The sequence below is a fragment of the Rhipicephalus microplus genome, chromosome 9 (assembly GCF_043290135.1).
Source record: "Rhipicephalus microplus isolate Deutch F79 chromosome 9, USDA_Rmic, whole genome shotgun sequence".
Classification (NCBI taxonomy): domain Eukaryota; kingdom Metazoa; phylum Arthropoda; class Arachnida; order Ixodida; family Ixodidae; genus Rhipicephalus; species Rhipicephalus microplus.
The window spans coordinates 80,066,278-80,084,121 of record NC_134708.1 but is presented as its reverse complement, the minus strand read 5'-3'; the positions used below and the strand labels follow the sequence as shown (position 1 = coordinate 80,084,121).

The following is a 17,844-nucleotide window of genomic DNA, read 5'->3' as shown; positions in this document are numbered from 1 at the left end:
TCGTGAAAACGTCTTCTAAGCTGCTAAATCCGCATGGTGTTGCTGGCGAATTATTGCCACTCGTTCTGGTTGCACGTTCTGTATCTGCGCTCTACGATGACATATGCCACTATTTTAAATGCGAAGCATTTCTTAGCGAACTTCGGCGACATTGAGTCTATCTATCTATCTATCTATCTATCTATCTATCTATCTATCTATCTATCTATCTATCTATCTATCTATCTATCTATCTATCTGTCTGTCTGTCTGTCTGTCTATCTATCTATCTATCTATCTATCTATCTATCTATCTATCTATCTATCTATCTATCTATCTATCTATCTATCTATCTATCTATCTATCTATCTGTCTGTCTGTCTGTCTGTCTGTCTGTCTGTCTGTCTGTCTGTCTGTCTGTCTGTCTGTCTGTCTGTCTGTCTGTCTGTCTGTCTGTCTGTCTGTCTGTCTGTCTGTCTGTCTGTCTGTCTGCCTGTCTGTGTCTACTTTTAGCTCTCCTGGCCGTTTCGATAATGGTATCGATACCGAAACTGGTATGGCATAACATGACTCTATGATTAGCATAAGGAATTAAACATAACACGAAAATCATGATGTGTATGTAATGAATGTCATGATTTACATTTCACGATCTTGCTGCTCTTGCGGCTGTTTCGTTCACATGACATGTTGCAAAACTGGTGTGGTATGGCATGACTTTATGGCTAACACGAGCGACAGAATCTTACATGATAATCATGGCATGCGTGTTATGTAACAACATGACTACATGGCACACTCACGATGCGCTGGCGGCCGTTCCACTAGCTTCACATTTGCGAAATTAGTCATTACGTCACATGAATGGATGGCGAAGATATGTGATTGGTGGAAACATGATAATCATGAGATGCCTGTCGTGTAAGAAAATGACTACATGAAACACTCAAGGCCTAGTACACATCGACGTTACCTGCGCTGGCGTTCATTTTGTCGCGTCATGTCGGCGATGCTACACCAGGCGCCGATCTGCCTTGACGCCTGCGTTGCGTTGACGCATGCGTGTTCTAGCGCACCCGGCGTCCCTCCGTCACGATGCGAGGCAGACGCAGAGCTGTCTGGGTAACGTCATTGGCGCGAAATGCAGCATGCCGCATTTTGGGCCGGTTGCCACCGGGCCGCGCCGGCGGATGCTGGTCACGCCGGTCGCGCCTAGCGTCAGAGTGTAGGCACCTTGCAGTCGAGTTTTCTAGTGTGACTGCAGCACCGGAACGCAATGCCTAGCGGAGGAAAAAAACGCAATAGGTTGGGGTCAGTCAAAGCAACGCGATGGCCGCGTCTCCCTGCCCGCGTGAGTGCGCAGATCGATGCAGGGACACACGGGAACGCGTGCGTGCGTGTGTTTTCTGCGAGCCCCTAAAGGCCAACGTCAGCAAACTTAGGATGTAGTGCCAGCAACGCAGCTCCCTCTGGTCAGCGGACGGTGCCTATAGAGTGCTCACGTTTTGCTAGCATAGCGTCGCTACACCCCGCGTGCGCGCGCGTCAACGTTACGTCAGAGTATATACATGATGCGCTCGCGGCCGTTTCGCTAGCTCCACATATACCAACTTTGCTTCCACGTGACGTGAATAGACGACATAGGTAAATAACACGTTCAAACATGGTAATCATAATATGTGTGTCATGCAAAGCATGACAGCATGCTACGTTCAGGGTGCTCGCGGCCGTTTCACTTGTACCACATTGTTACGAAGCCCGCCTCCGACGACGTTACGAAGGGCACCACGAATCTCACCACTGCAACCACTGTTTACGAAGGACGGCGACGCCAACACGGTCCCGAAGGTGCCACTGATTCGAACTCCGCCGGAAAGGTCACCAGCCGTTTGATAGCGTAGGTTTCTCAGCTCGCGACTGCTTCTGCGCAGAGCTGCTTCTGAGACGAGCGGACGAGACGACGGTAAGTTAAACAAGGTTTATGTACAGCATATATACAGAGGCGTTAAAAATTCGGCACTGGGGCCGACAGTTTAGAGACGCGAAGAGCCGAGCTCTCTTCTCTGACACATAAGTCAACTGCTCGCGACGCGCCGCAGGGCTTTTTTTATATGCACCGGGTGGACTCTTTGAGTAACCAAATGTCCAACCAGAAGCCCCGCTGGTCGTCAGGTCAGAGTCCTCCAATGGGGTCGCCACAGGGCCGCGTCATTCTCAACGAATCGGGAGCCACTGCGCTGCACGTAGCTGCACCCAAGGACGAGTGACGTCGCCACGCATTGGGTCAGACTCGCCAGACAGGAAGGCGCCGATTCCTTCGACGGGCTCGCTAGCTGAGGTGACTCACTGTGTGTGCGCGGCAGAAAGGCACCGCCGCGTGATGACGCCGTTGAGTTGTTCGCGTCAGGCGGGCTCGCGTGCTGGCCTTGACACAGATTGCCTTTTTCAGAGGCATGGACGCTCGGTGTAGACTCGCAGGCATAACAACATATACCAAATTGGGTTATACGTGATGTGAATGGACGACGAATGTAAATGATAATTACAAACACTATAATCATGATATCCATGTCATCTAAAACATGACTCATATGCTACGCTCATTGCGCGCTCGCGGCTGTTTTGCTGGCTCAACCGAAATGAGTATTACGTGACGTGAATAGTCGACGAAGGTAAATGACACGTTCAAACATGATAATCATGGCATGCGTGTCACGTAAAACTTGATTACACGCTACACTCACAGCACGATCGTGGCGGTTTCGCTAGCTCCACATGTACCAAATATGGTTTCAGGTAACGTGAATAGATGACGACGGTAAATGACACGTCAAAACGTGATAATCTTGACATAGAAGTCATGTATACGGCATAGTTTACCTCCGCTTCGTAACGTTGTGCTGATTTTAAAGTGACCTATCAAACTTCCTCATTCATGCCACGCATATCATCAATTCCCACTGTACGTGGGATCTGCCAATATTTTTTTTTCCTTTGCTTTCATGAGAACTTTACGGAAGCCGAATTACAACTTGTCATTCTCCTGGGGGTGATTCACCATAACCATTATGTTTATACATGGAGTTCAGTGGGAGGGGAAAAGGGAGTATGAAAATCTTACATTATAGCCGACCCTGCATTGTAAGCGGTCATGCTATGAATGATTTTAGCTTTAGTAGCATTTGGTCGTTACTCAGGTATTCACAGTTGTCTTTTTTGTTTTTCTTCGTTTTTTTTTCTTGCAGAACCTCTCGGTGGTGGCGAGGTTCGAGCATTTACAGGCAGGGAACTACTGTGTTCGGGTAAGTTCTTTAAACAGGTTGTATGCCGGCACAAGTAGTGAAAGAAAGCAGATAAGTGCTGATCACTGGAAATGTTATCACACACATTATCAAGAAATTATCACAAGTACTGCACATAACCAACAGGTGATGCTGTTACATATGTTTTCTTGATACACCTGGAAAAATACAGTACAGTAAAGTAAATCAAATTACAGTACAGTAAAATACTGCGAAATACAGTACAGTAAAATAACGTACGGCGAGAACCGTCAAGTGCCTTCACATAAAGTAGAGGACCACAGTATGACTATTGGCCATGATGGTCTTATAATCAAACAGCATGCCTTAGTTCCATGGCTCCGCACCTCTTATTGGTCACCGTCTTGTGGTGAATTTGACAACGAAACTAGCAAGGCTGGCTTTGAATGGCTGTTGCCAATATGGCACCTCCGTTTAACAACAGTTGTTGTTTCTGTCGTCCGGCAGATTTTGTCTGAAAGCTGAAACTGAAGTCGTCCGGCAGATTTTGTCTGAAAACCGAAACTGCACATTTGAAGCCTTTAAGCACTATGAGTGTAGTCGGTGGCATTTCTCGCACGGAAACGTTTATTGAACAAGTAAAACCTCCATTGCTTTCTACATATGGTCAGCATGTTTGCTTTAAATAGGTATGCTAAAATCATGACTGCAGTCGTTAATATTGCTGCAGTAATAAAATGACAGTCTAGATTTGAGGCAGTAGCTGTGAAAGGTTAATACAGTTGGCGTACCCCAGTCCTTCAATATCTTTAGTCGTCATGAAGCTTCGCCATATCATTATGGGAAGCTTTCTGCGTTGCAAGTGGCATCCGGTCTGTGCTTCTGCGATAGAAGCAAATAAGAGACGGTTGGAGTACTGGTGGCAGAAAAGTAGAGATAAAGAACAGAGTGTTAAAATGAGGTCATTCTGCCTTAAGAATCAGAGAGATGGAACACTAATTTATAATTGTCTTTGTTATAATAACATCGATTTAATGAAAGTAGATAAAGCATTAGGCCAAGTTAACAAGAAACATTTCTTTTTGGTAGTTTTTTTCTTGCAAGCCTGGTGGCACACATGTCGCCGCCCCGTTATTAAGGGGACGCCCATAGCATCCACCCATTCATTGCATCGGGCGGAAGGCAGCGAAGGTGGCTGCCGGTTTAATTGCAAAGAAAAAAAATTGTGCTAGTCAACCAACAGTTTTCACCACATGTCCTGAGCCTGAATGTCGGAAAGGATGCAGTGAATGTACTTGCTCCATACCAGGACACTAGAGAAATTACAAAAAAAAAAAGTGCGGACGTTCTGGCAGCCTTGAGAGAGCGATTGGTGGGAAACGCGTGAGCGTGCCATACCATGGCAAGCCAACGTTTATAGACTAGGTTAGTTGCAAAACTCCCCGCGTCAGACTACTCGTCACACGGCGCCGGGACAGCTTCCGGTTTGGTGGCACTGGCGGTGCAACAAGCTTCCGCTAGCAGACGAAAACACGTGGTCGTCTTGGCAAGACGCCGTGGCGGCCGTTCTGAAAGAGCTTTGCCAACAGTATATTATCGACATTTGTTGTGCTGCCGCAGAAACTTAATACTGCGTAATATTTAGTGGTGTAAGGCAAATACAGTATCATTATGGTTTTCAGAACTGCCCAGAATAAACAATGCTTGATATATATAGCATAACATACGAGTCTGTCGGTTAGTTGCTAGGTGGTGTACGTTCGCAATAGATTTTAGGACGCGAAAAACCCAATTACAATGTCTCGCATCCTCTTTTGTGGCTGTGTTTTTCGGGCTTGAAAATAAATTACAACTATGTGGCGCAATCTTGTGGCTTTTGTCTGGTTAAGTAGTCAGCTTTTTTTTTCCATGTCAGTCACATTCTTTAGCAACTTAGACCGTCGAAAAGCTACGCGTGCGGCCATTTTCTCGAGCATGTCTTCCCTCTGCTTCTTCTGGAGTTCCTCTAATGAAACCTGTTAACACAGCTGCAGCCAAAGCTTCGAGCAGAGACCGCACTTTGGGGTATCGGTGAGCACTTCGTAGTCATTACTCACGAGTCTGCCTGCTGACGCATTGGGACAACATGAACACACTTACAGCTTTTCTATGTCCTCCAGAAGTTCTGCCCATTGGATGATGGTATCTGCTTTGCCAGGTTACTTGGCTGAGCGATAGTGACGGGTGCTAATGGTGAATGTCATGTCTTCTGCGACAACGCATTTCTCCACAAATAGCGCTCTTTTTTTTTCTTTGAGCCCTAGAAACACCACAAGACGTTTTGTCTCGCCATTCTCAACAACGTTCCGCCAGCATGCAAAAAAAACAACGTTTTCTATCTCTTGAAGCGAAATGACGCGCCACTAGTTGACGGCATGTCGAGACTTAATTCACTGTCTTCGAGCTGAGTGCTCGGAGATAGTCTATTCGTTTTCGCCGATGATATTCTGGAAAATACCCCACTCCTATCGGGCAGCTTTCGCTTTTTTGTCGCGGGCCCCGCGACAAAGGTAAGCGGGCAAATTCGGGAATATTCGTGGAACGCATCCTTCTACGAGGTTCCACTTTCCTCTTGCGATTTGTACCTTCTTACCATATGACGTGAGTGAAAGTCTTCAGGATGTCCTTCTCATGAAAGTGCATATCACACACACACGTGAGGTGCTGGGCAGTTTCTTATCCGCACGAGGAATAGCATGGTCCCATACCTCTCACTGCTCAGGTACACGTGGGCACAAAAAAAAATGTCGTGGTGTCTCTCATTTCCCGTAGCTACTCTACAGCTGAGAACGCAACATCCGGGCATGATGAAAACACGCAACACATTCAAAGCAGAACAGGGCGCGCTGAAGCACAAAAATGTTCACGCAGAAAGAAGCCTCCACAGATATCGACGCACTGCAACATGATTGATTGATTGATTTGTGGGGTTTAACGTCCCAAATCCACCATATGATTATGAGAGACGCCGTAGTGGAGGGCTCCGGAAATTTTGACCACCTGGGGTTCTTTAACGTGCACCCAAATCTGAGCACACGGGCCTACGACATTTCCGCCTCCATCGGAAATGCAGCCGCCGCAGCCGGGATTTGAACCCGCGACCTGCGGGTCAGCAGCCGAGTACCTTAGCCACTAGACCACCGCGGTGGGGCCAATGCACTGCAACATGCACAGCGATGGACGTTACGGCCGTGACACGAGCGAGCTAGGTGTTCTGTGAGCGAGCATGCAGTGAGTGAATCTGGATGCGACAGCAGCGCCACTTTTGTCGCTGGCAGCGGCCGCACCGCGCAACATCGCTCAGTTTTGCAAGTTACCTAGTCTAGAAACGTTGATGGCAAGCAACGGGTGGTCTTATGTTGCACTTCTCTCCTCTGTGTGTGTCAGCGCAAAATATTTCAACACCTCCGACAACAAGAGAATCGGAAGTGTTCGTGTCATGTCCCAGCGGAATATTCCGAAACTTTGAGCGGGTGATAGGCCGAGAATGCTTGATGGCCTACCAATGTACTTGTCTAATGCAAAAAAAGTCTGGAGTTTGTCCGCTCACCCCACGAAAACGTAAAATATGCACAAAGGTGTGTGTTGTGCATGCCTATAATAGGAAACATCTGAATTAAATAAACAACTACTTGATTCTGAGTGTTGGTCTCACAAGGTTTTAATTTGGCAAAGCTATAAAGAATTCCTACCCTCGAGCAAAACATGCCTCGTTCAGAGACACAAACCATATGTGTAATCATCACCTGATAAAAACTGAGACGCTAACGAACGTTCGAAACAATGAAAATAATGGCAGCATATCCACAGGTTGAATGATGGAGCGTGGGGCAAAGCATTCGTCCGTCCATTCGTTGTTGCTTCTGTCCGTCCGTGCGTCCGTATGTGTGACCGTCCATGCTTCCACCCGCCCATCCGTGCGTGCATCTGTTCATGCGTCCGCACGTCCATTCGTGCGTCCGTCCCTGCGTTCGTCCATGCATACGCCCCTGCGTCCGTCCATGCGTTCATCCGTCCATGCATCTGTCTGTGTGTCCGTTCGTCCACCTAGCCAACACTCCAAGTACCACCATCTCGCATCTTTTAATCATATATTATGCATACAGAAGCACCGCCATCCAGCGGACATTCCAAGGACTAAAAGAGAGGTGGCACACGCACACTTTCTTACGGCTTGCGCTTCATGTCTACTTCCCACCTTTAACCACCTCGAGTTCATGGTATATACTAGTTCACTGTATTTATGGCACTGCGGCCCAACGCTCGCTGAACCTTTTTAAACCAAGGAGGTTACGCCCAGCGAGTATAACGTAGCAACCCTTTCTTGTCAGATAGTGCTCAATGTACATGTCAATCGCTGCTAATGGGGAATTAGAGACAGGAGAATTCGGCTTATAGTTAGTGCGCACGCTGCCAATTTTTTTATTGTTCAACAACGCACAGGAGAAATCTCCCACCGGCGCCACCTTGCAGGTCACAACGTAAGACTGGTTACGCACTACGACTACGACGAGGGACGAACAGGTGCGGCTTTAAGAAGGTTCACCCCTAAAATAATCTATTGGAAGTCACAACTAAATAACGACACAAACCCTCAGTGTCTCTGGTGCATTCGCCTAAGAAGACTCCAGGTCTCTTTAGCCAATCTATTAATCATTCTCTGCAACCTCGTGTAATTTTATTTATGGCTGCACTAAAAACAAATACAATAGAGGAGAATTGCACAAGCTGGCACACCTCAAAGTGTTTCTGCAACACCGGCCCCCTCCCGGAGCTGTCTGCAGCTGACGCGGTTCGGCACTGCCCCAGGGACCGGAGACACTGCAAGCTGTCTGCACCGCCTCCATCATGGGCCAACAATTACGAAACCAATGCAGAACGACGGTGTCATGTGATGACGTCATAGTAGTCAGTCATAATATGTCAAGTATTAAAGACATCACAATTTTTGTGTCTTTATCCTGACGTCCTATTTGAACGTCATCACGTGATAATGACTTTTTGCATCCCTTGTATAGAGGCGGCTGATAATGAACTGTCGCATTTATTAAGGCATCTGAAACTTTTGCTTAAGAACAGTGAAGATCAATTTTAAAAGCCACAAAGTATTGCATGAGCAATAGGACTTGAAGCGTGGCAGAGCACCGCGCAGATATATCAATGATTTTTTTATAAAAGCAGGGAAAAGTTATATAAGATATTTGTTGGTCCTTGTCAGTAGCACGGATTCCATGCACTAATCAACTCAAGCTGACTATTAGTTCGAAAAATGCAAAGCCATTTCAATATATCTTCGTGCAAAGACACGAAGTTTATAGACTGAAGGCTTTTTGTGTGCGCTCAAACGTTGCAGCCAGTGCACTCACACGACTCAATAAAGTGACACCAAATTTCAAACTCGAGATGCGGTGTTCATTCAGTTATTTTACATGCATAAGGTTTTAGGCGATATGTGACTGGCATCAGTTACATAGAATATTTTCTATTTCAAGCGCAAAGAGCACCCAAAGCTGATGGGCGCCTTTCCGGCCATGAGGCATCGGCAGCATTCTGACATGTTAAGCAAACTTTTAGGTCACGCCTCATGCGCCAAGTGATGCTGAATAAGCAGCGACGACGTCAACAATTTTAGTGTTGTCATGGATGGATGGATGGATGGATGGATGGATGGATGGATGGATGGATGGATGGATGGATGGATATGGCTGTACCCTTTAGATCGGGCGATGGCTAGCGCCACCAAGCCGTAATACCTGATGAACCAAAAACTATATTTATTTTTTTCCTTAAAAAGTGAGTTTGAGGATTCTTACTTTGCAGTGAAGAGTTTAATTTTCACTCGTGCATTGACTTTAGCCACCATCAGATAACCTCTTTCTAGTTAAGTCTACCCGCTTAAAGTTTATTTTGCCCTCCCGGTCCCTAAACCCCAGTGCTTTGAAAAACTCTGCGCCATCATCCTGAACGATAGGGTGAAGCCCTTCACAGAACATTATCAAGTGTTCGGCAGTTTCTTCTTCCTCTCCACACGCACTGCATACTGTGTCTACCCCTTCGTATTTGGCCCGATATGTCTTGGTTCGCAGTACTCCCGTCCTGGCCTCAAACAGTAGAGAACTACCCCGAGTATCGCGGTTTCTGCACGTGGTGCCATCTGGTGGTGACGCCTGGTTGCCTGGCAACTACTTCCTTCGTTTTGTTTTGCTTGGTTTGTGAGCGTATTCAGGCCAATCTTGCGTTTTCGTTGTGCCGCTTCGGGTGATTCACTGTGGAGTCATGAGCGCAAATGTGATCATTTGAAGCTGCGACTATCGCGAGCATGAACGCGGCGTCTATACGTCCTACCAGCCAGCTGGGCTCAAGCGTGCGTCTCCAGCTGCCTCATCGCTGCTCAGTGCAGCGTCAATTTCAGAATCACCGCTCAGGAGAATAGAAATTCTTTGCCATGCCGTGAATTGCCGCTATTCCATATTACGTACTGTTTTCATCGTCGCCTCTGGAGACTGATCGACGGCGGTGAGGAGAGTGCGGTGGCGATGACATTCTTATACACGATGCGTGCCAGCAGACTAAATGTTAACTGGAACCTGCGTCACCATTTCGCACAAAAAAAGAACACCAATGAATATATGTTGTGAATCGTGCATGCCATAAGATTACAGAATGAAATTTATGTACCTTGTTTGGTTAAGTCATATTTGGTACGTGAAGCCCTAAAGGAAGCTTTTTGCACGAAAGAGCATCCGCTTAATGAAGTGCTGCAGATACCGAAAGATAAACGTGTACCACAATATGGCGAATCGACCATCGATAAATGCAAAGCACGTGACCTGTTGTTGCCTTGACTCGATGGTGCAGGTAACTCCCCTACAGTGTGGTCCAGGTGTCGAGTACATCACCATCTACTCCAAAGTGGTTGAGCTGCCCTCTGGTGAGCACACGTGGATACATCTACAGTAGCTCTAACAAGATGTCCGAAACGTAGAGAACGATCTGTTGTTAGTGCTGCGAGCATGGGAGAAGAGACGAAAATTGGACCTTCTCCCCGAAGGGAACCCTGATGGGATGCGAAGCAGCAGCGGTGCGCACGGCATTGATTTTGTTAAAATGGGTGTCAACGCGCATGCTGGAAAAATGGTTTAAAGCGAAAGTTGGTGTAGCGTTCGCAGATCAACGAGCCAGAACAGTGTTTCCACTCGACGTGCGGTCGAGTGGTGTGGGCGGTGTAGAGGGTGAAGCGAGAGAAAAGTGTGTTGTGAGGAGACGGAGGAGCCGGCAGCTGCGGGTGCTGTGGCGAGAGTGCTGGGGTTGAGAGAGAGAGAGTGACGTCAGCACGCACCTGTGAGGGAAGTGTGCAAGGAGAGCGTGGCGGCAACGCGCCGCTGTGACATAACCTACTTGGCACCACTCCAACACCTGCAGTGAGGAGCACGCCTTGAGGCGCGTTCGTACGCACGCACGTACGTACGGTGTTACACACGGGACTCTGAAGGCTGCTTCGCATCTAAAAGAAAGGAAGGAACATTACGTCACGCTGCCAACATTGGTAAGCCAACCTTCTTTGAAGCCAGCCATGTCAGCCCAACACATGACCTTCTGCGGTCAGATCACGCAAGCAGCGATATTTTACGAGATTTCGGAGTGCCGCACCCGGTAGCTTTCAATCGAAACGCACTTGTTCGGCGCAGACCGGCCGGTTCATGCAGAAGGTTCGAAAGCGGAACGCCACCGAAAGGACTAGAGCTTAGAGCATGCTCAGACGTCACGTGTTGGGCCGGCATGGCAGGCTTCACTTAGATTCACTCGTGTGACGTAGTAATTCCTCCTTTCTTTTTCCTTCTTCCATGGCTGCAAGCACTATTTACCTTGTTTTCTTTCGTCTGTAATTAAAGCCCGCCGCATGTAACAGCATTATCGGTAGAAATGCGCAGGTCTTGTTTGTTTTTTGTCCTTGTCGTGCGATCACTTTCCGATGCTTGATTCCATACGCAGGCAATTAGGGAGCCATCTCAATACAGGGAGCAAAGTAACACTGCGTTTAATTGTGTCAAGAAAAAAAATTGGCAGGTACCACGTACAGTGGGAATCGAATATATGGGAAGCACGACTGAGGAAGGTTCATATGCCACTATAAAATCAGCCCAACGTTACGAGACGGACTTAAACTATGCCATACATGATTTTTATGTCATAATTATCATATGTTTGTGCCTGGAATTTGTGTTTGTCGTCCATTCAAGTCACGTAATACCCAATTTGGTATATGTGAAGCTCGTGAAATGGCCGCGAGCACGCTATGAGCATAGCGTGTAGTCATCTTTTATATGACAGGCATGTCATGATTATCATGTTTGGGCGTGTCACTTACCTTCGTCGTCCGTTCGCGTCACGTAATTCCATATTTGTTATCTGAGAAGTTAGCGAAACGGCCGTGTGCGCACCATGAACATGGGATGTAGTCATATTATTACATGACACACATGTCATGATTATCATGTTTGCACCAGTCATATACCTTCATCAAGCATTCGCGTCACGTAATAACGAATTTGGTGTAGGGGAAGCTAGCGAAGCGGCCGCAAGCACATCAAAAGAGTGGCATGTAGTCATGTTCTTGCATTACACACATATCATAATTATCATGTTTGCACCAGTCATATACATCCGTATTCATTCGCGTCACGTAAAACTAAGTTCTGTGTACGAGTATGTCAAGCCAGCGAAACGACCATGAGCACACCTTAAGCGTAGCATGTAGTCATAGTGTTACTTGACAAGTGTGTCATCATTATGATGATTGCACCAGTCATATTACCTTCGTCATCTATTCACGTCACGTAACACTAAACTTGGTATATGTGAAGCTTGCGAAACGGCCGTGAGTGCACTGTGAGCATAGAATGTAGTCATGTTTTACATGACACGCATTTAACAATTACCATGTTTGGACCTTTCAATTACCTTCGTCGTCCGTTCGCGTCACGTAATAGAAATTTTGGTACGTGAAGCTAGCGAAACGACTGCGAGCGCACCATGAGCGTGGCGTGCAGTCATGGGTTATGACTTATATGACATACATTTCATGACTTCCACGTTAGGGCCTGTCAATCATGTTCGCCATGCATTCATTTCATACCATACCAGTTTTGCAATACGTAATGTGAACGAAACCACCGCAAGCACAGCCACACCATGACATGTAAATCGTGACATTCATGACATACATGTCCTAATTTTTCATTTTATGACTAGTCACTTATGCTCTTCATACAGTCATGTTATGCTATACCAATTGTTGCATGAATCTCATTATGAAGACGACCAGGAGAGCTAAATGTACTAGGCGGCTAGATAGATAGATAGAGGGATATGGTCAATGTCACCGAAGTTCGCAAAGAAATGCTTCGCACCTTAAAAAAGAACCAATGTGAATTCTTTCAAATGCGAAGCATTTCTTAGTCGCACGTCCAAACCCACACTGCGCATGCTCGCGTTTCGTACTGACCCTGGAAGACACCCGCGAAACTGTCGCTCCCCTCCCCTCTTTCGCCTTGCAAGGCCGACGCAGGCACCATCTGCTAGTAAAAAAATAGCCCCGTATCTTCATGTTAATCTGCAAATGTCGTCGAAAGACGATAGTCTTGCGTGTGGAGAGAGTGAACAAAACATTTATTCGATGTTCTGCGCAAGAAAGTCGGTGAATGGTATTCTGGAGGCGCTGCGTTAGAGTGCCTCGAGCGTGCAGCGGAAGCGAACGAGCTCAAGTCACGTCACACTTGAGACATGAGCGTCATCTGGCAGTTCTCCTCGAAAACGAAGCACGTGGCGCTCTACCCCTTATCACCTCTGAGACAGGCGCGAGTCCGTCTCAGAGGTTATAAGGGGTAGAGCGCAAGGTGACGGGTAGGTGCCTCCACCGTCTCGTCTTAGCAAAGCGTTGGAAACACTCGCCTTTTCGTGCAAGCGTTGCATGGTGTTGCGAAGCGCGCCTCCGATGACGTTACGAAGGGCGCCACGACTCTCATCGCTGCAACCACTGTTTCGAAAGACGGCGACGCCAACACGGTCCCGAAGGCGCCACTGCTTCGAACTCCGCCGGGAAGGTCACCAGCAGTTTGGTAGCGTAGGTTTCTCAGCTCGCGACTGCTTCTGCGCAGAGCCGATAGACGAGCGGACGAGACGACGGTGAATTAAACAAGGTTTATGTACAGCATATATACAGAGGCGTTACAAATTCGGCACTGGGGCCGACAGCTTAGAGACCCGAAGAGCCGAGCTCTCCTCTCTAACACATAGGTCTGCTCTCACATGGGTCTGCTAACACATAGCTCAACTGCTAACACATAGCTCAACTCTGACACACAGCTCAACTGCGACACACATGTCTGCTCTCACATAGGACGGCTAACACATAGCTCAACTGCGACACACATGTCTGCTCTCACATAGGACTGCTAACACATAGCTCAACTGCGACACACATGTCTGCTCTCACATGGGACTGCTAACACATAGCTCAACTGCGACACACATGTCTGCTCTCACATAGGACGGCTACTCGCGACGCGCCGCAGGGCTTCTTTTATATGCACCGGGTGGATTCTTTCAGAAAACAAATGTCCAACCAGAAGCGCCGCTGGTCATGAGGTCAAACTCCTCCAATGGGGTCGCCGCTGGGCCGCGTCATTCTTTCTCATCGAATCTGGAGAGGCTGCGCTGCAGGTGGCTGCACCCAAGGACGAGTGACGTCGCCAGGCAATGCGTCAGACTCGCCAGACAGGAAGGCGCCGGTTGCTTGCTCGACGGGCTCGCTGGCTTAGGTGACTCACTGCACGTGCGCAGCAGAAAGGCGCCGTCGCGTGATGACGCCGTTAAGTTTTTTATCGCGTCAGGCGGGCTCGCGTGCTGGCCTTGACACAGATTTCCTTTTTCCGAGGCATGGACGTTCGCTGCGTACTCGCAGGCATAACAATGGTCAGCGCAGCATGATAAGCGTTATGATCTTTGAAATTACTTATGTATGCCTTTTCTAGTAAAAGACGCACATGCAGAATATATACGTGTTGTTTGGTGTCCCAGACATGCGCAATAATTGCTTTTTTATTTGGCAATTGCACAAGTATGAACGCTAAATCTTGAGCAACATTGGTGGGCGCTGTGGATGGGGTCAGCCGTTTCAAGTACACGGGGCCGTTATAAGTGAACAAACAGACAGACAGACAGACAGACAGACAGACAGACAGACAGACAGACAGACAGACCAAAATCTTTGCGTTGAAGGTCCCCAAGAAAGACTATCGTCTTAAAAAAACGACTGATCGCTCTGCACAACCGTTTACTGGCCACCCCGTATATGTGGGGACTGGATCGCGAGTTAGGGATTCAGTCAAGGGCATCTTGTCTTTCGCTTGACGTTAAAGGCAACACTTTTTCTCATTTCAATGAATAAGAATATTAAAGAAAAAATAACAATTGAGCATTCCAAAACCATACCCAAATACGCAACATTCATGCGATAACCGAACCCTTTGCGACGTGTTTACTCGAATTCAACCCTGAGAAGATGCGAGGCCAATATTTTTGTTCATGCATTTTGCTTCAAAACACGTGATGGGCAAGCACTAGAGCTGTGTGAATAGCAAAATTCTGGGTATGAAGCGAATTTTAATACGAAAGTATCATAAGAATTGAATCCAGTAGTTTTGCAATATTTTTCAAAAGTTTTCTCGAATCTTTTTGGACAAAACTACAGAAACATAAAAAAATGTTGCAGAGGGTCTCTAAGCACAGACTAAAATTTTCATGCTTTTCTTTGTCTGCCCAACCCCGATCGGACGTGCATCAATGTAAATGTTTTGGAACACTGGATTACATTGTAAGCTGTTCTTGTGTTGTTCTTGTTGTATTGTTCTTTTTTACAAATCTTTTTTACTATTGGTTATTTTGAGCTTGTTTTCGTGGTTCTTTTTTAATCAGTGTTAAGTAAGCAGCATGGTAAAATTTCTTAGCTGATTTGCAAGGCATCTTCACCATCATCGTGTACCTGAAATTTTTGTTTTGTGCAGCTCTAGAAGGTTCCGGGGAGCCGACAGGCGAAGCCCTGCGGAGTCGCCTGCTGTGGCTTCTGCTGCTCCCGCTGCTGTTCGTTGCAGCTGTGTTCATTGCGCTGGGTGCCATTTGGGTGCGGCGTCGGTACAGGTTGGCACGCAACAAGCCGTTCATCCTGGCCTCACCCCTTGCTACGTACCGCAAGTATCGAGTGGCTCCAGGACCACCTGGTCAGTAGTTGTTCGGCATGTGAAACTGCTAAAAAAATAAGAATGTTTGTGAAAAGTACTTTTGATTATGAAAGTTAAGCTCATACATTATATTTCCCGTAAGGAAAATAATCGCAGATGCGAGTGGTGGATGCAGTGTCTAAATCGGGACACATGGAGGCTATTTTTCCCGAACACAGTGGTGCTGTGAATTCCAGGCGCAATTTCAATTTTCATTGTAGGGCGAGGGGGGCAGAGGGCAGCCAAAGGGGCACCGCAAACCTATTTTCGGAAGCGGTTTATGCAATGTATTGTTGGCTTACCCAGAAACTCCGATAATGTAAACAGCTTTCCTAAACACGAGCATTAAAAAAAGAACACAAAAAACAACAAAAAACAGGACCGCCATGGTAAGGCATGACCTTTAAGATGAACTTTCTGTCACCTATCCGTGTTTCCAAGGGCTCGGCTCCAAGGTATCGAAAGCTCTTCCCTTAGGTTGCAGATATGCGAGACGTCTATGCTTGAAAATTCTCACGCCTGAATGATGTTGGAAAATTTACGTGAAACTCTGAAACTTCCAGAAAGCTTATGATGCGGCGGTAAGGTTAAATAGAACTGTCCCAACACGCCAGTCACATGCATCAACCAAAGCGTTGATCTCCCCCACCTGAATAAAGAGTACCACACCGTGCCCTGAAACTTGCCCTGCAAAGGAGCGTAACTGTCCTCAATTTTAGCAAACAACTATAAGGGACATGCACTAACAAGCCTTACTACAGCGTATTTTAGGCTGCATGCAAAGTAAAATTATTATGCAGTAAAGGAAAGAAGTGAAGTGCGTATAAGTATTGACAGTTCTTGCCTTAGAGCATTTCTGTATGTATCTTCGGAGCGTTTGCAATGAATGAAATTGAAGTGCGAGCAACGGCAGTGGCACAGCAAAAAAACTTCATGTAACTCAACAAATCTCACACAAAATTCTACACAAAGAAAATACTACGCATGCCAGTAACAGCACTGTAAGCTGTGCTTCATTTATGAACACTTTTAAATGCAACAGCAGTCTAACCACATTGGCTTCTCGCACTGGCGTCCATAATGGGGTGTTCTTACTGGTGGTATACGGCTGGCGCAATGCATCATTGCTTCTGTTAATGTGTTCACTTACTAGGCCTTTTACAGTGAAAGCTGTTGTGAGATCACAATAAAGCTGGATTCTGATGCCGTAGTTGTCCACCACTGCCGCCGTCGAAGATGTTTGTGCACAAAATGTCTTACAATGGCACAGCAGGTACCACGCTTTTCCGAATAATGACAAATAATGGCATAGTAGGCGCTGCCCCACCACAAAATAATTATTATTTATGGCGTGGTGGGTACCCTGAGAGTTTACTTGTAGCAGTTACCCAAATAGTTTGTTAAAAAGGCTCCAAAAAGGCTTCTCTTCCAGCTTTCGCTGTCACTGTGCTGCCCGTTCCGCAATGGCCTTGTGGTGCTTTTTAAACACCTTAACAATGTCTTGTGTTACATCTGTAGAACAATTTCACTGCTGACAATTTATTTCACACAAAGAAATATCAATAAGTTAGCAGGCGTTGCTCGAGCGTTTGTGTCACAGCTATCCAGGGTCCATCTCAACACATGAGCTTCTGTCACAACTCCAGTGCATTCGCGCGTGCATTTAGTTGTTCTCATTTTCAAAGGCGACCTTTCAATTACCCTCCCACCCCCGTATTCACAAACGCTCCTCGACTCGACTTTCACCCTTCGCTTGACGAAGTTGAGCAGTGCGCCACTGTTCGGTTGAAAATGACGCTGCGCTACTCAAAAAGTCGCAGCAGGTTATTCCTTATATGCAGTGACTTGCCGTTACTACAGATGGCGCTTCCATCGGCTTTCTCAAGTGAAGGTGAAGCGTTGACTGAAGGGACGTTCTAGAATACGGGGGAACCCCCGAATGCAGAGATGTTACTTGACTCGTACTAGACTCGTTCTTGACTCAAGACAGTCTTGCCGGTCAACATACATCGTTCTCGAACTTACGGGCGACTTGAAGGGGACTTGGCTCGGTCAAAGTCAGGACAAGTTTCGAGTCATCTGCGGGGCTAGCTTGAAAGCGACTTCACGCGTTATTCCAACATGGACACCTCTCGAATGGACGTCGCGCGGAGGGTGGCGGCTTTTGAGATTGCTTGCTTCGCCATAAGCGTAGCATTTTCTGAGGCGCAATGCCTGCCGAAGATTCTTGGAGCCACTTTACGTGACCGAGCACATCCGATAGAGTTGTACGACGAGGAACAAT

General features: G+C 47.0%; 1 protein-coding gene across 1 annotated transcript in view; it reads left to right on the top strand.

The window, feature by feature from the left end:
• The window catches only part of LOC142771377 (uncharacterized), a 75,871-nt gene that overhangs the window by 31,507 nt on the left and 26,520 nt on the right, over positions 1-17,844 (top strand). The window contains exons 7-9 of the mRNA XM_075872856.1: positions 3,226-3,282; positions 10,141-10,213; positions 15,348-15,560. Coding sequence (XP_075728971.1) covers positions 3,226-3,282; positions 10,141-10,213; positions 15,348-15,560 — 343 coding nt within the window. The remainder of the gene's footprint in view (positions 1-3,225; positions 3,283-10,140; positions 10,214-15,347; positions 15,561-17,844) is intronic.